The following is a 27,522-nucleotide window of genomic DNA, read 5'->3' on the forward strand; positions in this document are numbered from 1 at the left end:
TGTGGTGTTTTTTTGTTGTTGTTAGCTTGTTTCTATAAAGGAAAAAAAAAATGGCTAAGATACCAAAAATGTTGACTATGTTTAACTGAAATTGGAGTGTGCAAACAATAGATCTATTTAACCTCAGAATGGCAGAGAGTTTGGCTGACAAGAATCTCATACAGAGGAGCTGAGACTGTTTAGTCTAAAGAAGAGAAGGCTAAGAAGGATCTTACTAAGTATGTGAAACATGAAGGAGAACGCAGAGAACAGAGCCAGCCTCTGTTCAGTGGAACCCAGTTTAAGGATAAGAGGCAATGAGCACAAACTAGAACACCAGAAGATCAAGGTAAACCTCAGGAAGCACTTATTTACTGTGAAAGTGACTAAACACTTCCCACAGAGGTCCATAAGTCTTCTCAAAAGCCACCCGGATGTGGTCCCCAGCACCCAGTTCTAGAACGCCCTGCTTGAGCATAGGTCAGACCAGATGGCCTCCAGAGGTCCCTTCCTACTTTAGCCATCTTGTGATCATGTGATTATGTTAATAAGTTTTCCTTAAAATTCACTTCATTCAGTACTATGCCTTATTTTATCCTTCTTTTCAAGAATTATATTTTAGATGATCCCAGTACGTAAATACACAGTCATAAGCACGTATGCAAGAGCACGTACATACATTTATATTCAAAAACTGCATGTGAACAACTTCAAAAGTCTTGCAGTACTGCATTATAAAATACACAGTTTATATTTTCATTTCTCCTGAGAGAACAGTCCTTTTAGCTAACTACTCCTAGAGACACAGCTTTAAATATAGTACTTAATTCACGCTTAAGTGGCTATGCTTCTCCTAGCATCTCAGCTAAATACACAGCCTTACACACTGCAATGAAAAGACATCACGCACTGATCTCCCTGAAGGATTTGGTTCTTTGCTTACAACTTATTAGTCACATAATTTTACTTCCACACCATATTTTTCTCCTCTTTGTCTATCCACCCCAGCTTCATTTCATGTCACTGCATGTACTGCCACACAGAGAAGTGATCTGACCCTCCATTTGCCTTAAAAGAACTTAAGCAACAAACAGCTAGTGTGGAATCTGCTTAACCTCTGGAGATCGGAGCAATCTTTCCCTGCAGGTGGCTTGGGGAAGAAGAGATCCTTGCTCAGCCTACATGCAACTTATAGAGTTGCAGCAGAATCTCTCCCCACAGCTTCAATTGCTTTTGTAGGCTGAGCAGCAGAGATCAACAGACCTCAGTGGGCCTTAGACATGCACAGCTCAACATTAAGTATCTGACAAAAGTCACCGTGCACTCTCATCTAAAAAACACTACAGCTCCAAAGCCACTTGGGTTTCTTTTCTTAGTTCTGAGAATTGAGGAGTAGTTTTAGAAGCTATTTAACAGTGTTCCTACAGTAGAAATACTTTGCTGCCAGAAATGTTATTGCTGAATGGAATGTAAATATAACCAGATATAACCTGATCTTACAAGTCCAGGAAGTGACTGAAGGATAAAAAAAAAGACAATCAGCTATCCAAAGGACAGAAATTGGATGGATAAAATGAATCAGAAGGAAACTATCGGCTCTTTTACTGATGTTCATTCCTGCCCATATACCTGAATGAAAACAGTACTACTGATCTAAAAAATGAAAAAAGATAATAAAGATTTCCCCATGAGCAAGACAACTTACTGGAGCCTACTAATACTATTCACTCCTGAAAAGCCAGTCTGGAAGAGGTGCAGTGCAGAAAGCTAGAAGATAAATTTCTACAACTGCTATACGATGATTTAGTAAAACATCACTTAGGACTACTGTAGAAAGCACAGACTGGAAACCATTCACATCTTTGCCTTATTTTATTATCTCCACTGTAGGTTACAATACATTCATACAAATTTACGTCCTTTCTATTTCCTAAACATACACCTAAAATGCCAGCCATCACTATGAAAAGCAAGTTTGAGAATAGGTCAGGGTCACAAACCATTGCATGCAGGCTGAAAGTTAAGCAGGTGTAAAATTCTATGAAGGTAAAATATATACTGGAGTGCTGCTAGCATCCAGGTCTAATGTGAGATGGGTGTTGTGGATGTTAAGAGTCAACCCCTAATTCTATTGGTAAGAGAATTTAAGAGTCAATCTGACCCCTTAGTCTAGTCCTACTACTTCAATACTCACACAAGAATAAATATAACAGAAAGAAAAGTCATAAAGCCTAGTTATGTGTACATCAGTGGTAAGAAACCAAAGTATTCTATTTTTGATTAACATTTTTCTTTTAGAAGCACGTTATTTTTCTGTTCTTACAACACAAATCTAAGGATACAGTTAAAACAAGGTCATGCTAAATCTCTTCTTTAATTAACAGCTTCAAATGGTTTCTACTGCCGAGTTAAATAAAACTGCAGAAATATGTATTAAAAGGGAAGTGTGCAAATCCCCTCATTAACAAGGTAGTAAAACAATGCTATAATTTTCCTCTACTACTCCAGACCACTGTACTGCTCCTAGTCATTTATCAGAGCTCAGATCTCTCTGCTTAACAATAACAGTAATTTATATGCAGCTAAACTACAAAGATTTCATTCGTCTACTACTGTATATCACTGTATGATTAGTTGCAAAATAGGAGGTGTTGCTGCTTTGAAGTGTGACTAGTTATTTTGTTATTGAATTTCTGAGTACCACTCTCTCCTGAGAAATGGTCATATTACTACATAAGTCCTTCTTATTACTGTATTACTCATTTTGTAGTTTCAGGACTCACTGCACCTCTCTCTCCTGAGCTCCCTGCCTTCTGCCCTGCCTCACTGCTGTCCTGTTCTCATCTCTCCTCAGCATAAATCCATCCAGTTCCATTGAATTAGGATATTTTGTAATTCTTCCCTCCAGAAGCTGGTGAAACAGAGGCTTAAATCAGCACAGAGCATTCTCAGGACACACTACTAGATTCTTCTTATTTGTGTTTATGAACTATGGCATCCATTCTGAGATCCTATCATCCTTCAATTTCCCCTCTGAATAATGAAGACAGACAAACCTTTCCAAAGAGTGATTTTGACATTAAGTTGCCTGAGTCATGATCTGGGACTTCCCCTTCTCCACATTAAAGACGGGGAAAGCTGTGCCAACTCCTTTAGCGTTTCTGCCTCAAATCATAGAGGATGAGTCTGGAACTGTAGTTAAGCATTAGAATTTAGCTGACAAACCAAGATTCTTCAGATAATGCCTTTGATAGATCCACATCACGTTCTCTGAAAGGATCATCCATCCCGTCAGGTGTTTCCTTTTAGACCTGACAAAGTAGTCTCTTCCACTTGTAGAGTTTTGTTTAAATTCACAACTGATTTAGGAAAAAGGACGTGGCACCATCCATTAACAATCCTCATGCTTTTCCAAAAAAAAAACAAAAACAAAAACAAAAAAAACAAGAAACAAACAAACCCTTAGCCCATTCTTTTTCTTTCTATGCTCCTCCAAGCACATTTCTTTGTGACAGTTCAATGCAACAAGAAAACGTGGGATCAGAAACAATTAGTTCAATGTAGAGTATTCACAAATAACTGATGAACAGCTCCAGAGCTGTCAGTCACAATGATTTAACCAATTTAACTCCCATCTAAATCTGTGTAAGTCTTACCATTATTTCCCTGTCATTTTATATGCCCCTCCTAAAAAAACTCATGTCAAACAGATCTAGAAACCAGAGTCAGCAACACTACTTGTTACCATAAAAATTCCAGTGTGAGCAGAATTCCCAGCAACAGGTCTCTAATATTACTCTTCAAACATTTTAAAATATTACCTAAGTGTATGCAAGGCATTTAAGCAATAATATTTGGTATACAAATCTTAAGTGGAAGTACGTTTGCAGTGAAATTTTGGGAACCTTTTTTGTGCCTCAACTTGGGCCCTCTGCATTTAATACTGTGGTTATAACCTGTGCCACTCACCTCTAGGTGTTACAAAATAGATAGAGAAAACTTTACTAATACAATTTGTTGAAGCTCTTGTTTTCCCTTTCCATTCAAACCTATTACCTTAGTAAATATGTATTTTGAATACATAGAGAATATTGAATCAGGTCCTTGATTAGCATTTGATTTATACCACAAAGACCACAAGATTCAGAGGTTGCCAAGGCAACACCACTTCAACCCCCTTATATTTCTGCTTTGATATGAAGCCTCTCATTACATAAACGTATCACAACACCAGCCAGCATGACAGGCTATTTTGCAAATATGTCTTCAGTTAGCAGACATCTACATTTTTCTGTTAGGTGGGGGAAAAAGTAGGAACGAGGTTGCCCTTTACCAAGTGGGAGAGAGAAGCGACAAAAACAACATTCCAAGCTATATGGGCTTTATTATGAAAGTGTATCCTCAGCTTTTTAATATTGCCAATAAAGTTTGCATTATTTGTCCAAAAATCCACAAAAGGACAGAAAGCAAAACAACAACAACAACAAAAAAAAAAACACAACAAAAAGTCCAAAACTATGGTGCTTGAATTTTGAATAATTGCAACTAACTACAGTATACAAATCTTTACTGAACCACTGGAAGTCAGATATTCCAGCACACATTGTTTAGAACTGCAGCCTAGGCAAAATCTAATAAAGAATAAGAGAGTGAACAGAAATATACTGAAGTTTTTTATACCACAGCTTTGAGGACTTTGATACTCAGCAATAAGTACCACCATCCCTCTTTACTGTGCAGTATCCATTACACAGCAGCCTACCTACAGTTCATGTTCCAGAGCCCCTTAGCACAGCCAGGTTCCATAGAAGAGGGCTCTTTTAAAGACAGTTACTTCTGTTTCTGCTTCTTAGTCCTCCAGACCACACAGAAACTGCCAGCTGATCTAGAACGTAAGGAATAACTGAATGGAATGTTTAGCAAAAGAACGGCAATAGTTCCAGATGTCTCCCCCCAAATACTTCCTTGTGCCCCAGCAAAACCTGCGCTTCCAGGAGGCTTTTCAGAAATAGTATTATCAATAATCAGCTATTTCTGCATCTTCTGGAGACATTCCAGTATGAGTTGAATTTTGGAACCTTTGAATTTTTAAGCAGAACGCTGCAAGTAAGAATAGGCATAGATATCAATAGTTATGGATAACATACAAACATTTGAACGGCATAGGCTTAAAACTTTGATTTCTCTCTTCACTTCCACTTCTGGCTTATAATTTCCAATCATGCTTATATCACTGTGCCTAAGCGACACATTGATTGTGATTAGCAGTAAACAAAGCAAATCTTGCAGTTTCATGAAAGGGAGAGGAGAAAAAGCACCACTAGGGGGCAAATCCAACTCTAGCAAACTGATTCCAGGGCTAGCTCCTTCATACCACGAATTATGTCATTCCAGGTCTGCAGCAGCAGCAGCTCCAAGTTTGCAATGACAAAGCCACCACACTTACAAATATTTCTAGTTGAATTGAACAGTAACTCCCCAGTTACACGGATTTCCATTCCTTTGGTTTCTATAAGAAGAAACCCCTTTTAGGAAAAATGACATTGTGTGCCACCTCGCATCACAAGATTTATGTCATCTGAAGTATACTGAGTACTGCAAAACGTTCATGGCATGGACTATCCTGGAGTATGCACCTGCATCCAGTGCCTTGAGGTACTGTAAAAAAGAACCAGCTTCCCCATACATCTAACTCCAGCTGCAACTCAAAGAGATGCAAATGCTGCAAAGACCATAGCTGTACTCAGAATTCCCTATCTCACTGATTAACAGGGTGATATACCACTTGTTCTGGTCTTCACGCTATGTTGAATGTGTCTCATTCTCTAAAGTGAAGTGATGACTCCTGACCAGCTAGTGGCTGTATCATGTCTTTCAGCGTACTCTTTTCCATCACCTTTCATTTTAAATGATAGAGATTCTGAAAACAGCAGGTTATGCACCCACAGCCCACTCAAGACCCCAACACTTAAGGGACAGAAAAAAAAAAAACTAGGAAAAAAAGAAGCTTCCAATAGACAGTTCATGAAGGACAGCTAGAAGATTGACATCAGAATCAAGTATCATGCTGTGATGCAGTCCACCCTGACATTCCCACATACAGTAGGCTGTGAAAGCTGGAGAAGAGCCAGCACAGCAGAAAACCTTCAGGGTTATTTTGCATAGGACTATGCAAATTCTTCATGAGTCTGAGAACTCGAGATCAGGGTTATTGGCTTATCAACTCTCACCAGCACTAAAACATACATAGCTAACCTTAGATGACATCATCTTATTTTAAAAAAATACTGCTGAACAAGGGGTTGAATGAAATCAATCACTTGCTCAAGGGATTTTTAAGACATGCATTTCCTTAATTATTGCCAGATATGCAGGTCAACAAAAAGATTAATGTCTGAATGAATAGAATAAGTGATGTTTAAACATTACGTGGAAAGACAGATTGTAAACTAAAGCATCCTAATGCTTAGGTTTGTGAAATAATGGGAAAATGCAGAACGCACTCGCAGTCAAGGAACTGCATGCATCCTCATCCACCTGCTGATGGCATGGGGCAAAACTATCTCCAGACTACATCTTTTCATCATTTACATCTGGCTAGTAAGGATGCATCCCTTCTTCCCCAACCATGTATTCGTACTGATTAATGCAGTGCAAAGAATGGAGTGTGGTGTTTACACCAGCAATCTTAGGTCACAGACCAAACTGATATTAGCAAAAACAGTCCAGTCAGCTTTATTTTGTGTGAGACTCAGTGCTGCCATCTCACCTGCTCACTGATACGCATTATGCCCCATGTTATGGTTTGGGTTTTCTTGGTTCTTCATCAGAGGCACTAAGAATCAAAGTATCACCTTGCCAATGAAAAGCACTGAGATCTGCAGTAGTGCTCAGTTCTCGGGAGAAACTTAATACAAGCTCTCTCTCACAAAACACCTGCCAGGAATCTGCATTTCTTGGCTCAATCTATATCATAACTATTTCTCACACTGAATGGGAGCACCATCGTGCACCACAGCAAAAAAACGCTCAATTAAATTAAAAATTAATTTAAATTAATTAAATTAGGAATTTAAAAAGCCGCTCACTCACACAAAATGTATGTGCTCAAAGTCATTCATTGTACTACAGCCATTCCCTTCAGTCCTCTCCCTGGCATATATAAATCAAAGGTGGCAGTTGCAGCACTATTTCTTCTATGCCTTCCTCTCTTTTCAAATCCTTACTCCTGCACAGTTACAGAAGCTGTGATACAGTTACGTATACATATATGCGCACCTTTCAACCTAACAAGATTGGATGGATCACAGTCTATCCATGCTTTGTGAAAACATGGTAAAAGCACACCCTGGCTATACATGACTTTGCAGTGCAATCGTTAAATATACTTTACAAAACCATACAGACATTTAAAGGAAGATCTCATACCAGAAAGACCACAGCATCAAGCATACATTGAAAGCAATTCCTGAGAAAGGAAAGCTGCTGAAAGAAAAGCCAACTTTATAGGAAGTATGCATGTTTTGTCTGTTTATACATATCAGTGTTATAATTTTAATTTCTAGTAAGAAATTCTAGGGAAAAAAAAATAAATGCAGAACACTTAATGAACTTAATTCCTCACAGAAGAGATTATTCACTGATACATAATACTAGGTCTATCGGTTTCTTAATCTTAACCTTAACAACTGATTCCCAGCTATTTACTTCAAAATTTCACTGCTGCTTTTTTCAGAATGTTCACAAATTTATACCCAAGACTTACCGAAAATATTCTCCAGTGAAATTTTTACCATTGTATTTCTGCTTTCATTTTGGGGTTGTCTAACATCAGAAACTTACTCTTAAGCACTTCCTCACCTACATTTTCTATGGTAATACGAGACAAGTTCCAAGGACAATGTTCAGTGTCTGAAATAGGTAATGAATACTCTGTCTAGACAGGAGACGCAGACAAGACTGTTCATCTTCTCTCAGTTCTGCCATCTGTTTACAACTTTGATAGTAAGCTGAATAATTGTAAATGTCTGCATTTTTTACATTAAAAAATATAAATTTGCTTTGTCTAAATAAGGAACAAAATTTAAAAAGCTACTAGTATCTATTTAACAGCTGGATCACTATTCTACAGATGGTTAAATGCCAGGAAAAGCCAGGGGCTATTTCACATTCTTACACAGCACATAAATACATCAGTAAGCTATAGATAACACTGTTCACGTGGCACTCACCCGGCGTAGCTTCTGCCAAAATTCAGGTCCATCCTCCATTTTTCTTAGGCTTGGTGGAATGTACCAAAAACAAACATTTGCGTACTCCGGCTAAATAAGAGAACAAGTGATTGCTTATAAAAGATAGACAACAGGACAGGAAAACATATTACAGTTCATCAACAAGTTCTGCCTTATTTGAAGATTACATTTTGAGTCCTCCTTTTCCAATTCATCTTTTGTTTCCCCCTTTTTGAAAAAAAGTTTGTAACATTGTCCATTTCTTTCCCTACTGCCAGAAAACGGAATTCTACTGGGACTCCTTCAATTCTAAAAGACATACCTACTTAATCTTGCCTTGCTAGAAATTTTCATTGGAAAAAAAGAAAAACAGTGTAAGAGAGGCATAAAAAGCTAACACATGGATTTCAAAATTCTGTTTTTCTAAGTTACTACCTTTTTTTTTGTTTAAAGTGTTCTTTTCAAAATACAGATTTCCTATGATGCATTTTATACAAAACACACAAGCTCATTATTTTTGGCACTGCTTAGCATTTGCACATCCAGTCATTTTTCTACTCAGCTATGCCAATTCTCTCTTAGATCATGACATGTAGCATACTATGTGGTTATAGAGACAATGCTGGTCTTCTCAGATCCTGCTGTTTTTGTGGTGTTGGTTTTTTTTTGTTGTTGTTGTCACGATGCTTTATTTGATACATGCCATACACTGGAAAGATCTTGTCCAATGTCTAAGCAAGTCTTTCGAGCAAACACTCCACATCTCTGCTTCCCTCCTGCACAATGTTTCATTTAAACTCAGTGGAGAGTAAACTGCAAGCCTCCTGACAAGAAGAATGGATGTTCATCATACATTATAAAAGAAAGCATTTTGTTTTATGAGTTTCCATTTTGTCTAATTGAAAAAAGGCTCCCAGCAGACCATTCCAGAATCCGACTAAATTTCACACTAATTTGGAACAAGTTTTATTTTATTTTTTACCTGTACAGATAACAATAGCATGAGTAGATATGTGTTCCAATCCTATCCAATGCTACCACAACAACACTCAGTTAATCTTGACCTGTATCATTTGCAACGCAGTATTTAACTGGGTTCTAAATCACAACTTGGATTACAAACTAACACTCCCTCTGCCTCCCACACACCATTCCTCATTAGTATGGTTGAATGGAAAAAAAAAAAAATTAAAAGGAAGCTTGATAGATGGATCACACCACTGCTTCACCCCGCTGAATGCAGCTGCTCTTACAACCAAGGCAGACCCTGAATGAGGAGAGCCCACCAGCTGAGATGTGTTCTTTCATGAAAGGGCACTGGGAACTGCTCATACCATTTTCCGCCTCGCTTCAAAGAATGCATTAAATACAATTTAATCATCAAGGATAATATCGTTGTCAGCAGGAATAGAACTGCAAACCTGCCACCTGCTGTCATTGAATGAAAAAAAGCTCAGCACTTGAAGTCCCATTTCTTCCCCCAAAGTGCCTGTACTAAGTACACACAAACACAGACCCTAAAGAGGCAGTGATTTCCTCATGAACACAAGTATGAGCTGACTGTTGGAGGGTTTATTCTAAAACTGTTTAAAATCAGATGACAAGATGAAGCAGATGGCATATATTACCGCATTGCCACTGCCTATATTGCCTCCTTGATTATCTCTGTTTCCTTTCACATATCAGATACTTCAGCCCCTCTGAAAATACTGTTCATCCAAGAAAATCCCAACTACCCCCAGCTATGCTTCACTATTGCTTGTCATCTTGTCACAGTTCTCATCCAAGCAGGTAAGCAGTTATACCACCGAGGAGTTCAAGATGACACATGCACGTGTGGTATTTCCAGGCTGCAGAGCAGTTCTCATTACAGAACTTTCTCTGCGTGCGGAGGATCATCTTCCCAATATTCTTGTCTGAAGTCCAATTTCCTTTCATAAACGGCTCACTTAACTTGCCCTAGCTGACTTTCCTTAAACTCTCACCGCTTGTCCTCTTATGCTCCTGAAAACTTATTTTTAGCCCTTGATCAACCTCTTTCTCATAGCCCATAACATAGGGCTCCCTCCAATCTCATTCTCCATCCAGGTGTCCTGTTCCTGAAGGAAAGCAGTCTCTGCTCTCCCAACACCTTTCACATCTACACTAGATCTAGCCTTATTGCCAATCCCTACAATAATGGAGAAGGGAGAGTTTTTTAATGAACGTACCACTTCAGTAAACCAATCAAGTGCTGTTTCCCAACATTCTTCACTGCATATACAGTTTCCCAGTATGCACTTTCAAATCAAGCAGTTTTCAAAGTTAAAGGAAGAAGTTTAAGTTCTACAAGAAATATAGTCTTAAATATATTTTATATTTCATATTAATTCTAGCCTAACCTAGAATGCTCATTGCATCAGCAAATGTAAATCAAATCTGCATCTTAACATTTGTTGCTTTCTGTGTTCTCTCCCTGTCCAGGGTACTCACCCAGCAGCCTTTCGCATGCGTACACTTCCAACAAGGCAGATGACAGGTCTTTTTAATGCCCTCTCCCCCTTCTCCATCCCACATATTAATCTCAGTAAACAAATAGCTAGGGATAGGCTCAGAAATGGAAATCTTTAGCCCTGCTCATTCTCCCCTAAGCAAGACAATTATCAGATATTAAGCTGACAGGTTTAGCAATGATAAAAATAAACAACTTGTTAGTTTTTAGGAAGATGGTTGTAAAAACAGAATTAAAGGGGGAAAAATGGAATTCGGTGATGAAAAGTCCATTTTAGGATCAAAGTATTCTGATTCTTCTCCCAGCACACAATCCTATTTGCAAGTCTGGCAAGCACTATCTTTTTACCAGTCAGACTCTTCACTTTCATAGAAAAGCACTCCATTTAAACACCCTGAGGTAATACAGGCCCAGAAGCTATGATAATTGGCAGACTGATGGTAGGGGATACAGAACATATGTGTTCGAACACATCTGTGCATCACAGCTTACTGAATTATACATTTCAAATGTAAAGTGGCATTTGGCTAAAAAGAACAAAGCCAAACAATAGACAAGAAACCACAATAATACTATTTCAAATTCCATTTTCACTTACCTCCAAAAGAAGCTGAAATCCTTCTCTTTTCTTAATTTCTTCCACAAGATATCTGTAATCAAAAACACAGGAGTTTAAACATAGAACAATACAATACATACAGGGAAGAAAAAAGGCCTTGAACACTTTTTTTTTTTTACTCCTTTTCTTTCCTAAATCTCCTTGAAGAAACCACAGAGTTAAACCTCATTTCTACCTGCTGTGAAAATATAGTAACTATCAGTTCCTAGAAACAAATGAAGGCTACAGCAAACCAATGAGCACTGAGGAGAGGCCAAATTCTGCCCTCAGGCAGATTTTCAGTGGAGCCACATGGCACAAGTTGATCTATTTACATCAGGCTGTGAATTTTTCTGATGCAAGTTTCCATTTACATTTCCACAAATTCTTCAACCTCTTTTCCTCAAGTGCTGATGCTGGGCTGCTGTCTTATTCCTTGATTTACTCTTACATCCTTTGCACTACGACTATTGTCACCAGGATCCTGCAGTTTCACCCAGAATTTAAGTTCCCATCAGTTTTTCTGCTACTGTCCTTGTTCCCCATTTTATATAACAATGTGCATTTCCATTCAATGAGACAACTTCAAAATAATCCCTGGACATCCTTTTCTAACAATGCACTAAAATAGATTAAAAAAAGAAAGAGAATAAGAAAGCATTTAATAGAAAGGTCAATTTAAATTAAAGCTTTGGAACCAAACAGCATCAATTTTTTTATTTTTTTAAAACATGACCTCAACTTTGATGTTGGCAGGTATCAGTCTAGAATTCTGAAGCAAGGAGGACAGTTTGACATAGCTAGTGCTTCTCAGAATCACAGGAAGAAACCTCTGGTGAAGGGACCAGAAAGATCATCAAGTTCTAATTCCTCTGCCCTGGGCATGGTTGCCAACCATGAGATCAGGCTGCCCTGATCAACCCCCTCTTAAAACAGGTTGGCTTCTTCCATTACTGTCCCCCCACAAAATCTTTTCCAAGGAAAACTCTAAAGAAACTACCTCAAGCTCAGACAGTATTGCTGTGTCAATATATTTTTATCTTCTATACAAAGGTGCTTTCTAACAGGAATGAAATGAAGACTATCAAAGCTTCAGATTTTGTATAAGCCTGTTTTTCTGTTGCATTCATTCAGTATTTTCCTGCCCGCAGCTGCCTTGCTGGTCATCACAAAGATAATTCCTTTATTCACTACCAGAGGGAGAAAAATACTGTCAAAATAACCCCCGTGGTCCTATTTACACCCCTGAAATCTGCCTTCACAGGGACACCGCCAGCACAGCTGTATCTACAAAGCCTGAGGCGCAGCAGAAACAGGTTGGCTAAGGAGAGAGTAAACAATACTCTAGGTGGTACAACATTTTCTATACTGAGCACAGAGACTTGCCACATTGTTTATCATTAACAAGTACCGTGCATATGACTCATTATTACCTCTTAGCACACATTCCCATAAAATGATCGCTGTGACAAAGTGCCAATTCCCAGCAGCACAGCTCTATGACTTGCACTGAACTGAGCATGGCCGAGATGTTCCTCTTCATCGTAAGAAGCCTGGGATCTGAGTGTTCTCTGCCGTGACCATTCAGACCCTGCTGATTATGTTCACACTACTCTTTAGGTTGGAAGCGAGGTATACTGAAAGGCAAGCATGAGGATAGCTCATGGCTCTAGTACTGACCCCGGTGGACATCACTCATCTCTACCTGGACATTGAGCCACTGATCATTATGCTTTGGGTACAATCTTGCAATAGGTTCTTGCCCTTGAACAGTCCACACATTAAATCCATATCTTCCCATTTTGGAGAGAAAGATGTTGTGTGATCATGTCAAAGGCTAGACAGATCACACTGCTTCCCCAGTTCCCACCTTCCAACCCGTCTGATTGAGGGATGTATAAGGAACGGTTTCCTGTGACAACTGACACAAAGAAGTTGTTTAGTACTTCAGTCCTCCTTGGCTGTTTTTACCAGCCTGTCTGTATTGCTCACTGAGTGGTGGCATTCCTTCTTGGACTTTCCTTTTCTGGTTGACATACCAGTAGAAGCCTTTCTTATTCTTCTTTGCACCCTTACCAAGTTCAGTTCCAATTAGGCCTTGGCCTTACTGATCCCATTCCTCCACAGTCTAGCAGCATTATCTCAGGAAAACTGTCCCTGCTTCCACTGCCTGTGGATTTTCTTCTTCCTTTCCAGTTTGACCAGCAGATCCCAGTTCAGCCATGTGGTTTCTTGCCTTCCTTTCCTGACATCCTGCACCTGGAGATGAAGAGCTCCTGTGCACTAAGGAAAGCAGATCTCCCAGCTCTGCTCTATTCCCTCATCCTAGAGGACAGGGGGTTTTATTGGTTAGCTCCCTGAAGACCTGGAAATTGGCTTTCCCACAGTTTAGCACCCTGATTTTACTCCTTGTCCCATATCCCTCATGAGCGTGAACTCCACCACTGCATGATCACTACAGACCAGGCAGCCTTCAATCCTGATGCCAGCAATGAGTTGACTTGCATTGGTGAGCAACACGTCTAGTGCTGCATCCCCTCAGTGGAGCTATCTATTACTTGGCTCAATAATTTATCCTTGATGCATTTCAGGAGCCTTTTGGATTGCCTACAGCTCACAGTATTACTTTTCCAGCAGACATCAAGGTGGCTAATATTTCCTAGAAGGATAAGAGATTCCTGTAGCTGGAAGAAGGTGGTTTCATCAACAGGCTCTGCTTGATCAGGCAGCCTGTAGTAGACATCAACCACGAGATTGCCCCTTTGTTGCCTCACCCATAGGCTTTTGACTTGCTTGTGGTCATTCTTCAGAGACAGCTTTCCCCACTCCACTTCTTTTTTGATGTAAAGAGCAATGTCACCTCCTCCTTTCTCACCTGCCTCTTCCTAACAGCTTGTAGCCATTGATAGCTACAGTCCAGTCACGGGAATCATCCTAGCAGGTTTCAATGACAGCAACTATATCATGATTTTCTAGTAGCATGGTGGCTTCCAAATCCATGCATTTGCGTAGAGGCACTTCAGCTGGGTAACCAGCCTTGTCAACTTCTTGGTAGATAACTCTTTTGAATTATTTCCCTTCAGTCTAGTCTTGTCTTCTCCTATTGCCTCAGTTACACCTGGCTCAATGTCGTAAGACTTCAGTTGCGCTGCAGTGTTGACAGCACATCTCAGGGCAGCAGGCTAAGAGCCTCCACTAGCACCCTGTCCCTCTAACCTAGTTATGTCATCCTATATCTCATCATAGGCAGGCTTGCTATTACTTCCCTCCCCCTTTAAATCTAGTTTAAAGCTCTGCCAATGAGCCCTGCTGGTCTGAGTCTGTAATTCATTTGATGGCAGTGGAGCAATTTACTCTGCATCTTTCCATGGCTGACAGTGGAATTTTGTTATCACATCACATTTGCAGAAAGTCAGAAGAGCTTGAATCTCAGTGAGGACTGGCATGCACAGAGAAGTGCTATTTGCCATGATTAAACCTTATGGAAAGTGAGGGGTGGGAATCTTCAGTGAAAGTAGACATACATCTGTTAAAAGTAGGTGTCATTAAAAGAAGAAAAAGGCAGAAAAACTGCAATATGCTGAAACAGAGTGCAGAGTTGGGTAGAATTATATCTAATATATTAGGGTTATCCATTATATAGAAAACATGGCTCACCTTTATACCAAGAAGAAATTAATGGAATAGCCAATAAGTAAAATTTGATGCAACAGAAATACATGACTGCAATTACCTTAAAACCTTTGCAGTTCTAGCTATCCACAGAAAACAAATCTTGCTCTCAAGTTGTGCAGCCAATGTATCAATTCCAGAATTAATCCGGGTCTGTATTAAAAATACTGAAATACTATCTTAGGAATAGCAAAGTAAAATCCACTGTAACAAATCAGGATAAAGACTGCACAGCTGTTGGGTAGTTAAGAAACCTGGCATTGTGCCCAGTAAACCTGATGTCTCAGCTGCAAAGTGCCCTATACATGCAAACTCAAGATAGCAACGCAGTTACTATAAAGAATATACTTCATCAGATAATGACTAAAAATTAATTTTCTTCTTAAAGCAACAGAAAAATAAGAAACAAAACAAATGCCAGTCACTCATTAGAAGTGAACTCAGCTTAGAAGCTGAATCCTAACATTTAAAGAAAATATTTATCCAAGAAGTCATTAATCACTCTACACTTCTTGTGACTTTGACCAGTGACCTTCATAAGGCTGAGTTCTCCTACTGATAATGCAATTAATTACAGACTCTGTACAGACGTAGATCAGTACAATGTTTCAGAACAAATACAAGGTGCAATCTAATCAGAAGATTTTAAGGGCATATAATCAGTAAAATAATTAGTGGCTTTGAAGAAATCAGAATAAGGCCAGAGCTCAACTGGGCTTTTCTAGTTTTGATTCTCTCTTTACTCCTTCCTAATCCACTCTGGGTTTAAGTCATGAATGCTTCAACTTCTCCTTTAAGTGACTTTAGAGGAATAGTGTCACTTTAACAATTTTCAGTAAACATTAAGTTCTATTAAACTTGGTGGCTTATATTAAAAAATAAAATGGCAATATGATATGGATGACTGCCTTTCAATACTAATGATTTGCATTACAGTAATGCATAGGTAGTCCAGGAGTGGGTGAAGATTCCAATACAGTTCATTCTGTGCACATTCTGAATAATCACAGTTCTTTAAGTGAATTGTTTTTAATGGGCCATTATGTTATTTCAATATTATCTCTTCTATTAGAAGAAAAAACAACTGGTGTATAGGAGTTTATTCCTGAGACATCACCATTTTAGAAACACCTTCCAGCAAGAATTTCATGGATTTCAGATGTGAAATCCAGTTCTGTAAGACCAAAAAGTAGTAAAATTGGAAAGAAGAAAAATAAACACTAACCACCACAAAAGAAAGACATTTCAGCTCCTAACTGGACATACTATAAGCATTAAGAATTTCATTAAACCTATGAAAGAAAAGCAAGCATGCATTACCTCAAAAAAAAGACTGCCTCTGTCTTCATATAGCTCTACTACTTCCTAACATTAGCAGCATCCTTGTACAAATTTCCCCACAAACAAATTGGCATTCTGTGTTTTCTCAGTCATGAGGAATTAAGTGGACAGAAAAATGGCAAGTTTACTTCTTGCTAGACACAGCTCAGAACCTGGCACAGTGCTCCTTTTACATTAATACCAGAACATACAGTTACGAGTTAGAAGAAGGAGGGAACACTGGTAAGTATTGTCCTAGATTGTATATCATAAACATTGAACAACATAGATTGATAGATTAATTCATTTTTTTTAAACCAACACCTATCCCTATTTTAACAAGGAATAATTACTATTAAATATTTTAGCAAATTTAATCGCACTAGTTATTATTGCTATTGCTACTAGTTTGTTCTTCATGTTATGTAGAAACAAAAGGAGGAAAAAAGTAACAGTTTGGTCTGTTCTAAGTCAGCACTGTCAGCATTTCAGACAGTCAATGAAACAGACTATTCAAAAATCTGAGGAGGTACCTAGCCAAAGCCAGTGCTCTGTTCACTCTCTCCTCAAGGCCTGTGGTTCCCAATGCTTTCCACATGAGCCAGAATTTGAATGCATCTGGACGTCTGCTGCACTGAATGGACTTGTCACCAGTGTCATAGCTGACATCATAGAACTTGTCCTGCTGGAACAGGTACGCAGCCTTGGCAGAGTAACACTTCTTCAGGAGGCCCTATTGGAAACACAATAGAGGTTTAGATAAGAAAGTATTAAAACTTGTTATTCTCACAAGCCAATCCCTTTTCCCTGTCTGAACCAACCGTTCTGCTAAAAAAAGAAAAGTGCATGTGCACCATTCACCGCCAGTTATGTTTTAGAACGCTGGATTAGCCTGAACCCACTAAAGTCAATGCTGGCCACATTGCAGGTTGCAGAGCAGCAATTCTGCCTCAAATATCAAGAAATAGCAGGTGTGAGTACCATAGAAACAGCTGCCTAAAGACAAACATATTGGGAAGACAGAGAAAGAAAAGCCTGTGTCCACCGCTATAGCCTGTAGGTCAAAAGAACAGACTGAGGAGTTTCTTACACTTTCACAAATGGCTCAATATATTTCTTCTTTCCTTAAAGGCCAAAGAACTTTACACATGGCACAGTTAGTTGTGTGAAGAATGTTTTAGCCCCAAACCAAAAGATTCAGCTTTTAGCAGTAGATGGCTTCTGTGTATCTTGCATTTGTTATCTGACTGATTCAGTGGAAATACCAGTGAGTGTAATGCCAATTTCTGTCTCCATTCACAGATCAGACAATTTGAAAATAGCAAGTACTTTAGTGTACCTTAATTAAGGATTACTAATGAAATTATTTTTAGTCAGCAGTCTCCAGCCTCCAACTTCTAAGAAGCTGTCTAGGCAGAGATGACCAGCAGAAAACAGACAAAAACGAGTACCGTGGCAAAGAACAGAGACAAGAAAACAAAGAGGGTGTTATAGGTTTAAGATGAGGGGGAGGAAAAGGGGCAAAGGAGTGGCTATTGACTGAAGAAAGAAAAGTAGAGAGAAGAGCTAGCAAAAGGGAAGTTAGAAGGTCAGAGATGACAATGGCCCTACCAGAACCCCAGGAGACAGGCAGGGTCATAGATTTGTCAGGGATATTACATGTGGGTGAATAGAAACATCTCTAAAATAATACTAGAATAGAAATTCAGGTGAGGTTAAAAACATGGCTACAGCATCTGACTGAATTCAGATGTCTATGTAAGAGAACCAGAAATCCTCCATACAACAGAGAACAATAATCAGTAAGGGCACAACATGGCAAAAGACGCTTTGCTATTTAGCAAACACCATAATTCATTTTTTAATTGTGCATCACCCCTCAGTTTGAATCAACTGAACCATTTTCAGCCACTTCTCTGCAAGTCTGTATTTCAAATGGTGGTAGCTGACATCACTTTTAAAGAAAGAGGTAGTTTTTAATTTATTTGCAATACACTGCTGGTAACTTTGGAAGTAGTAAAAAGATTCAAGACAAAGAACTCCAAAAATACATGAAAATTAGAAATATTCAATTGGCATATACAGAATAATCTCCTTCTGACCCTGTTTTTCAATTCCCTGTCAATACTTTAAAAAAACAAAAAAACAAAACAAAAGAAACCCTGCATGTCTATTTGAATAGCATAAAGGGAGAAAAACAACATGAATTCTTCTCCACTGCTTCTGCAGGGATTCAACTTTCTGTTATTGTCCTACTCTCCTGGTGCTCCCAAAACTGACAGGACATGCTGGTGTGATGGTCTTTTTCTATCTGTTTATCTTACTACTAATAAAACACACTCAAGAAATCCTGCTGCTCTCTCCAAAGAGAAATAGTTACATCCCTGAAATATCACTGCACCAGATAGGAGAAAGAACAAAAATTAATGTCTTGTGGAAGGGAAAGGGAATATGCCAGACCAATGCAAGAAGCAAGGTGGAAGAGCAAGGGAAAAGTTGCAGGATAGGGTATAGGACTGAAGAAAAAAAAAAAAAGAAAAAAATCCAAGACAAGTTTTCTGTTCAAGAAAGCAGCTACTCTGTGATCACTGTTGATGCAAAAGTAAAAAGCTCAAACATGCAGAGCACTTTAAATGTTATCTGTGTTTTCCCAGTCAAATGAAGGAAAAGTATAGAAGAATGAAAGAAAACATATGCTAACTCAACACTGTCATTCCCAAGATGACCTCCATGACTGTCCACACAGCAACTGAGTTGCTACATCAGCTCAGAAGAATCTCAAACATTTCATTAGAACTGACTTATTTGCAAGTTTGAGATTCTTCCTTCCTTCAGCATCTTTTATCTGTTTCTGCCCTTTGATCAGAACTAATTATAGTGCTGTCTTATACTGAGGCTTTTAAAAGTTTCAGAAAAAGGAAATGTACTTTCATAAAGGCCCTAATCCACAATAAGTTGCTAAAAGTTTTTGGTTTTGATTAAGTCTATAGATAGTTGTTACATGTTATAATTAATGGCAAATAAAGTTATTGATACCAAAACCAATACATAAAAGCTCCAGTTCCTTACAGTACATAATTCAAAACATTTTTCCTCATTGAACACACTTATCTACATCTTCTGATCTCTTTCCATTTCCGTTGCCAGTAATAAGTAAATTTGAATTTTATTAACACAACATGAATAGGTTTTTCTCCCAAGACAAATATCTTCCTGATTTCATTCATCTAAAGCAAGAAGGACAATCTTTTGAATGGCATACTTGAAAATTATCAAAAGCAGTGCACTACAAAAGGCCATCCCTGTAATTCACTTCAAGAGGTGAGAACGAGCTCTCAGTGGTATCAAACCCCAAATAGACATCATGGGAAACAGAGTGCTTCCTGCAGCTGCTCCAGAAAAAATAAAAAATAAAAAAAAAAAAAAATCAGTGAATTAGGTATCTTTGTGACACTGCTAATGATGTGGAAGACATTACACTGTAGGTATGTCTAGCAGAATCAGTAACATTCTGTGCTAAACTGGGACTTCATTAGCTACATTCTTTTAGATTTTATTTTTAAGCAATAAGTGAAAATTCTGTTCATTCCCCAGAATGGATGACTAATTATCTAACCTAGATCTGAAGAGTCACAGAGCTTTGGCATTTGTGATGAACATTAGTTATCTATATACATGATAATAATCATGTTTATATAGATTACAGAAAGGATCCAAAGACCTGGAGGACTTTATTTGGAGTAACTGAGGTTTTAAGGGATTATGCACAACCTCAGGCTGATTCATAGCATTTTAAGAACATACAAGAACAAAGTACACTCACTAAATTTTCAGAGTATCAGTCCCTCTAGCTCTGTGTTTAAACAATCATTGCAATTCATACCAGAGCAATACAAGTCTGTTCTGAGAAAGTATATCTTGTCACAAAAGTGATGAAAGTTATTCAGGTTATGGCAGTGAAGAAGTGATAGCTGTGCATTTCTTGAGTGATTTAAGCACTGAGAAATTATTGTCATTGATCTGATCCCTTTCAGAGTACTAACCAATCTCTCTTTCCCCTTGATGAAAACACTTCTTTCTTCTAATCAAGTCAAACACGTATTTCTTTTTTTTTTTTTTTTTTTTTTTTAATCTGTCTTCTTTGGAAACTACTCCAATTTTGCTTCATGAAGGCTGGAAGATTTCCTTACTCAACATTTCCCTGTAGATTGTTTTTAAAAAGTCTGTATAGGAATGTAAATACTGCATTTCATTCTAATAATCTAGCTGCAATGTCTTCAGATTATCAGCACTGCTAAAGTACATAGCTTCACTGATGCTACGGGGCAAAAAAGAAAAAACATAATAGTGATAATAATAATATATAACCAGACCAGTCTCTATTGATGTTGCTAGTAGGAAAATAGAATAATCTGATAGAGTAGTAACATCCTATCTCAAGATCATGAAGATCATCTGTTGAAACAAAGTAGAATACCAAGCCTGGTCTTTACATTAAAAAAGAAAAAGACCTGAAAGGCTTTATTTGTCCACTTAAAATCATCCAATTCCAATGCTAATAGTATCTTCAGTTTCCAAATGGACCTTTAATCAAATGGGCAGTCAAGCCAACAAAACTTCCTTAATGAAGCCTTCAAAGGGAACTAAGGCTTGATACAAAAGCAGCACTTAATGTCAGTGCTTAACATTTTGCTGGTCTGACTTCCCGAAGAATTCATCATTTCAGAAACTAACCTCTTGAGGCTACTTGAACATTTATTAACAGAGCAATTTGTGCTAAACTCTTCCAGCTCCCACCTCAGCATCCTACTCATAGAGCGAGGGGATTATGTTCATATTTATATGTTGACTTCATCTGTGACAATAGACATATAAGTAATTAAGGAGCAGTAGAAAAGGATTCAAAATAAGAACTGGAAACACATATCCTTCCCTATTCATACCAGTGTGCAAATAGCATTTTTAATGGTAAAAAAAAGAGACTGGATCCAACTCCCTGCTCTGGATTTGGTATAGAGGGGATCAAAGTGAAGCAAGGCCCTTCTGGTGAAGTGTCTTAAACATGCATTTCATTTTTCTTAGTGACTGATAAGAAAGTACTCCAAATTATCACACACTCATGTTTGCATACAAGGTTTGCGCTGCTTCATATACAGAATGCTTAAATGCCACTTTTCAAGGAGTCAAACACACTAAGACCCTTTCTTCCATTTTCCAGACCAAGTCACATTGTACTATAGAAGCTGACTGTACAATCAGTAACACTTTTGCTATTTCACCTCTCAACTGCCTGGAATTGATCCTTGCAAGTACTTCTGACACAACACTGCATAGCTGTGATTTAGAAGTTGAATAGGAGTGCTCTAGCAGGTATTACACTCTATGCAAGAATACAAAGGCTATCAAAGTCCTGGAGTTGGAATAATGTTTGTAAAGAGACTCTGAGTGCCAAGGCTGGTAAAATATTTAATTTCTCTCCATTTCTTTCCTCTCTCTTCCAGAGAAGTTTCCAGTATGCAGCCTAAGTAGTGTAATCATTACCTGAGGCTACATCTATCTATGTATTGGGCCTAATTAGTTAAAAATACAGTGCTGACTTCTTCCAAAGCCTGCAACTTAGAGACTACATTAACCTTAGTCAATAACTTTATTATGCTGCTTTTTCAGTCTGGAATAAAGATAAAGTGATGGACAGGTAGTCCTGGAACTTGTTATCCCCTTTAATTCCATAGACCCCAGCCTAAGGAAATGAAGAGTCACGTCTTGTTCTTCTATCATGTCTTGTCCACAACTTGGAATTAACTGCTCCAAGAGAGCACTGATTAGTATTTATGCCCTTTAGACCTCATCTGTTCTTACTATCAAGAGTTAGTAATCAGTTACATGGACAGATAACTCACAGCTGAATAGAAACCATCAGCTGTTTTGATAGAGACTTTTAAAACTAATTTACATGACCACAAAACAGTGATGCAAATGTCAGGGACTTCATATCCTCATGATGTTCAGTCATTGATAAAGCCAAGCACAAGCTAAAACTCTCATGGTAGACAATGTACATAAGTTTTTTCAGGGCTGAATTTGTAGTGGTACTTTAAATAACCATTTACTGTTTTCTTTATTGAGATAGAAGAATTCCATAAAGACACATCACACTGCAGACTCAAGTCATTTTTGCAACACTTGGCAGAGTTTTCTTTGCTTGCTAGGTCTTTTAACTACTCATAGTTTTTGGAATGCCTAAATCACCCTAGTGTTGAAGAGAAAAACTAGTCGATTTGAGGAAAAAAAGGCTCAGCATCTTTGACTGCATATCCTCCTACAACTATCCTTCTACTTTCTCACTCTGGTAAACCCATGTAAGAAGATGCAAAGAGTAGTTCTGTGTAGATGGCACTCTAACAATGACACAGTACTAATGCAGTCCCAATGACTATGGCTATTCTAAAGACTTTGACAAGCTTGGTGGTCAAGCACTGCAGACCCATCTGACAAAATACTCAATCCTGAATGTAAATCATATACAGAAGCTAACTAGGAAGGGCACCAATTGCAAAGTTTGACCAGTGATGTGTACAGTGACTTGTATCTGAATGGTCCTACTCTCTTTATTAATTTCTTAGTGAAATTGAAAATAGTATCAGTTAACATCATTCAGCCTTTGCACTGCAGTGTAGTAAAGTTGACTAACAATTGTTTTCTTTTTATCTCCACTTCCACATTACAGCAATGACATTCTACTACATTTAAAAAGGAGAAGAAAGAAAAAAGGCAGAAGGACTTACAGAGTTGTCTTTCACCAGAAGAGCACAGCACTGAATTCCTGCCAACAGCATTTTGTGGGGATTCCAGGCAACAGAATCTGCCCTATAAATTTACAAAAGGAAAAAGAGGAGAAGGCACAGAAATTGCACCTATAATCATTGGTACCAGAGTCAAAAATGCCTAAATGCATTCTAAGTAGATAAATAGGATTTTCCTTCCCCCACCCACATGTAAGTAATAATAGTACATATTTTGGAAAACACAGCTTTCATGGAGGCCATTAGGCCACATTCATCCATGTCAGTCCCTGATAAGAATGACCATGAACTAAAACTGCCTTACCTTTGGATACCATGAAGAAGTCTGCGATGCTTTCTCGATATCAAAGCTGAGCCACCCCAAGAAGCCTGTTGGAAAATTTAGAGAGCCAAGGCAATGTTATTTTTATAAAGTACTTAGTGCTCTCCAATAATGCTTCATTTAGTTATTTGTTGCCAGGTTTTGTCACATTTTAAATTTAGTTTACTACATGGTCAATGGGCTAAATTTTGCCTTCAGCCTCACCAACTGAGAAGATAGATAACTGCTTGGAGTTATGCCTAAGATAGAGGAGCTGGTGTTTTTTTTCTAGAACATGAAGCACAAGCTACATTGCCCTTTCTGTATAAGCAAGGGCTTCTGCATAACTATGTCCATTCCAGAATCAGAGATGTTTCCAACTCTCCTGCCTAAGCAATGAGAGAAGAAAGCCCCATTTTGTACATCTTTGCCCTGCTCGTATCTCATTTGTGAGAAATTCTCACAAATCAGAGAATAACAACCTCTGCCAACTGCAAAGCCCAGGCTCAGATACTCCATAGAGTTTTTATGTGAAAAGTGAAGTCTGCAAGAGCAGCATTTCTGTGACCAGTAATCCAACTGATGTTAAAATAGTGTAGCAATCACCACGTCCATCTCAGGTCAACTAAGAACTAGGAACGTGGTCTAAGCATCAGTGAGCATCATTCTCTGTAGTGAGTAACTCTCCACTGAAACTCTTTTATCCTGTTATCTATTCCAGATGCTTATCTTTGAGTGACACCTCTTGAAGATGTCTCTCTCCATGCACTGCAGAAGGAGCCTAAACAACAAGCGTATATTACACTTAACTTCTGGACACTTCAAGTTAAAGAAGGTGACTCTCATCTGTGAATTCAGAAAGGACCAGATATCACCTACCAGCTGCAGTAGATCTCCAGTTCTCAAACAACATTTATCTAAGGGGTCAGAGTATGTCACACACTGTATTTGAGAAATTATACTAAATTTAAAAAAAGAATTATCAGCATTTATGAAGAAAGAATCCACATATAGCTTCCTGTGAAGTAAGCAACACTCCTCAGAGATGCAGAGGAGGCATCAGTCCACAAAACATCCAGATTCAGCTTATTGTAAAAAAAAAAAAAAAAAAAAAAAAAAACAACAACAACAAAAAACACACAACACCAAAAAAAAACCAAAAAAACCCACACAACACACATATATTTTGGGTTAATGAAGAAAAAAAATCACCACTGTGAAGATTCTTGATTTAAATATGGTGAACTCATGCTTGCTTGGCTTTGGGTATTTTTGGGGGTGCATGAGTTTTTTGTATCTTTGCTTAGGTTTTTCTTTATTGCTTGAAAAAACAGCTGTGAGAGCTAATCTGTGAATCGTTAGCTTCACATGCTATGTATTAGGAGTAAGACCTGCTGTCTCTGGGAAGCAAGAACAGTGAAGACTCACAAGGGAAATGAATGGTTAATAACTTGTCCTAATTCATGCAGATCATTAGTTCTCATTAATGCAGTACACAAACACCACATCATATTTTATGTTGTCATGCTCACAACATTCTTGCTGAGAAAAGGGCTGTTGTTCTATCTATATCTACAATATAAGAGAGGAAATTGTTTGTCTCAAACTCCACATTATACCTGCAGCAGAACCATGACTTAAAATTGGATTGCCCCAGCCAAGATGATCTTCCTATTTACTGACAGATTTTGCTCTTCTTTTTAAAAAAAGAAAAAAAAAAAAAAAAAGCCAGAAAAGCCATGAAATTATTCTCCAATTTTCACAATTTATAAGCAACAGACTAAAATGCAATAATTCTTTTAAAAAGTTGAAACCAAAGCATTTGAAAAAGTTGATCCTTTCAAGCTGTCCTATAAAACAGAACTAAAAAAGCTCACAAGAGCTCATCCCACTGTGTGCTACCTCCAGGGACAGGATCAGCCATCTCACTTCTGCCAAACATTCATCATTTGTTTAGATTAATAAGCAGTGAACACACCCATCTTGTGATTAGTAGCAAAATGAAAGATAAAGTGCAGAGAGACATTAACAACTGCTGCCTAAGAAACACTGTCGGCACTTCCATCTGCCCTCATTTTAAAAACTGCTTCTAGAGATCTGGATAAGAAGTATGTACAATTAACAAATGTACAGGTAGAAGAGAGGTGTAGTTAGAATAGCATTTTACAGGTTTATAGTTAGAAAGATTATCTTGGTGGAAAGAGACAATCAAAAATGAAATGCTCACCCATATCCTAGGCTCACAGCAGAAAACTCCAAAAGAAGAGATCTCCAAAAAGAGACCCTTCCCCAGTGGAGTCAGCCTGTAAATAGCATCTAGGAGAGGTGCAGCCAGGCTCCACCCGTTCTGGTCACACAGCTGAATCACATCACCCTCACCTGTGCTCCATGGCTGACTCAGTGCTTGCCTCAGGTGATCAATCAGTGGTTCAGGCCCTGACTTAACAGTTCCCATACAGGTACAATAGCACTGCAGGGCTGTGCATCTCCATCACCTTCGGATGTGTCTTGGAGTCACAGTACCATGAGGTAAATTTGTGCTTCATGTTTATTTTCCCAGTTCACAGATGAAGTGCATAGGGATACAAGGCCAGAAACAAGAAAGCACCTATGAAGACTGAGAATCACTGGCTTTGTCTGCTTTTAAAGAGTTCTAATGATGGAGATTGCAAGACTTTGCTACCTGATTTGTGTTTAACTGCCAAAGTCCTACAGAATGAATCATCAGTCCTAAACACTGTCACCTCTGTTATCTTACCTATAGTGACCATGGGAAACACATGGTCTTCTTTTCCTCCTTGCAGCAGCTCAGCCATGTCCAACCCGCAACCTGAAGGTTGCAAGAGGCCTGGCCCAGCCCACCGTATGGCCATCACCTACCCTGTGCCATCATGGTGGTGGCTCTGCCCCACTGAGCGGCCCAGCCCAGCCCCAAGCACACACCTGTTGCTCACAACACCCACACAGCAGTGTGCGATTGGTACTGCCCGAAACCAGGACATGGGGAAGGTGCAGTGCAGTGCTCTGCTCAGTTATGGCAAATAATTGTGTGCATAGGATTGGTTGAAGAACAACTTATTTGTAAGAGAACATATGACGAGTAGCTTGTAACAAGGCCTTCTTGAAATGTAGCTTTTGATTTGGATTCAGTGGATATAGCAGGTGGAGCACCAAGCAGAAAGGATTATTTTATGTATTTTTATTCAAAGAAGCTGTCAAGATGTTTATCTCTATCCGCAAAAGCTTAAAGCTGCTAATCTGTGATGCACTGCAAACATCATATCTTTTTCTGGAGATCTGCTATCTAGCCAACATTTCCAAGCTCTATGTGCAGCTGATTATTTGAGCTTAAACCTAGAGCAAAAAAGTTATTGAACTGTAACCTAGTTTTTTCTACTTTCTTCTCCAAGCTGTCAAGATCTCAAATTTCTAATCCTGTCCTCCCACTGCCTCTTGTAGTTTTATGTTATCTTCATTTTTAGCTAGTGGATTCTTTTTCATCTAAGTTATTAATAAAAATACTGGATAACATAACCTAGGATATATATTTCCTGAAGTTTACTTAAAATATCCTTCCACTTCAGCAGTGAACCACTGATGGCTGCTCTCTGTATGATTTTCCAGCTAGGCTTTTATTCACTACCACAGTTGCAGCTTCATAGCATTTCTCTGGCTTTCTTATGAGAATTTCCCACGAGTTATTGCTAATACACAGTAAAGTTAGCAGCTTCTTCTCCATGCATGAGGCTAGAGAAGAAAGGTAGATTGACCAACCAAATGGGCACATTTTATTTCTGGTAAATCCAGCTGAGAATAATACAGAGTAGCTCAAAACACATGAAGATCAGCTGCGTCCACGCAATATGAGAAAACGATTCTTTCATATGTAAGAAATCACAGCAAACAATGGAAATCACTGGGTGTTTGCAATGTGATTAAACTAACTACCTAAGCATGAGATAATAGGTTAAAACAGCCTTTCTGCTCTGGTTAGCCATGGGAAAAACTGTAAAAGACCAGCAGGGAGGTAACACCCCTGTGTTTAAAGCTACATATGTACACAATACACAACATACAAAAGTGCTCAAGCTTGTGTACATATTGATGATGTCAAACAACTAATTAAG

The 27,522-nt window shown here is 38.5% G+C and overlaps 1 protein-coding gene across 3 annotated transcripts in view; it reads right to left on the minus strand.

Annotated features, from left to right (window-relative positions):
* Window positions 1-27,522, minus strand: part of GADL1 (GAD like acidic amino acid decarboxylase 1) — a 246,357-nt gene that overhangs the window by 26,143 nt on the left and 192,692 nt on the right. For all 3 annotated transcript variants that reach the window (XM_010712892.4, XM_085226413.1, XM_085226412.1), the window contains 5 exons: window positions 23,399-23,463; window positions 23,077-23,158; window positions 16,825-17,024; window positions 11,300-11,351; window positions 8,211-8,300 (listed from right to left, as the gene is read on the minus strand). In XM_010712892.4, the coding sequence (XP_010711194.1) occupies window positions 8,211-8,300; window positions 11,300-11,351; window positions 16,825-17,024; window positions 23,077-23,158; window positions 23,399-23,463 (489 nt within the window). The remainder of the gene's footprint in view (window positions 1-8,210; window positions 8,301-11,299; window positions 11,352-16,824; window positions 17,025-23,076; window positions 23,159-23,398; window positions 23,464-27,522) is intronic.

Source organism: Meleagris gallopavo, chromosome 6 (genome assembly GCF_905368555.1).
Source record: "Meleagris gallopavo chromosome 6, MGAL_WU_HG_1.1, whole genome shotgun sequence".
Lineage (NCBI taxonomy): Eukaryota > Metazoa > Chordata > Aves > Galliformes > Phasianidae > Meleagris > Meleagris gallopavo.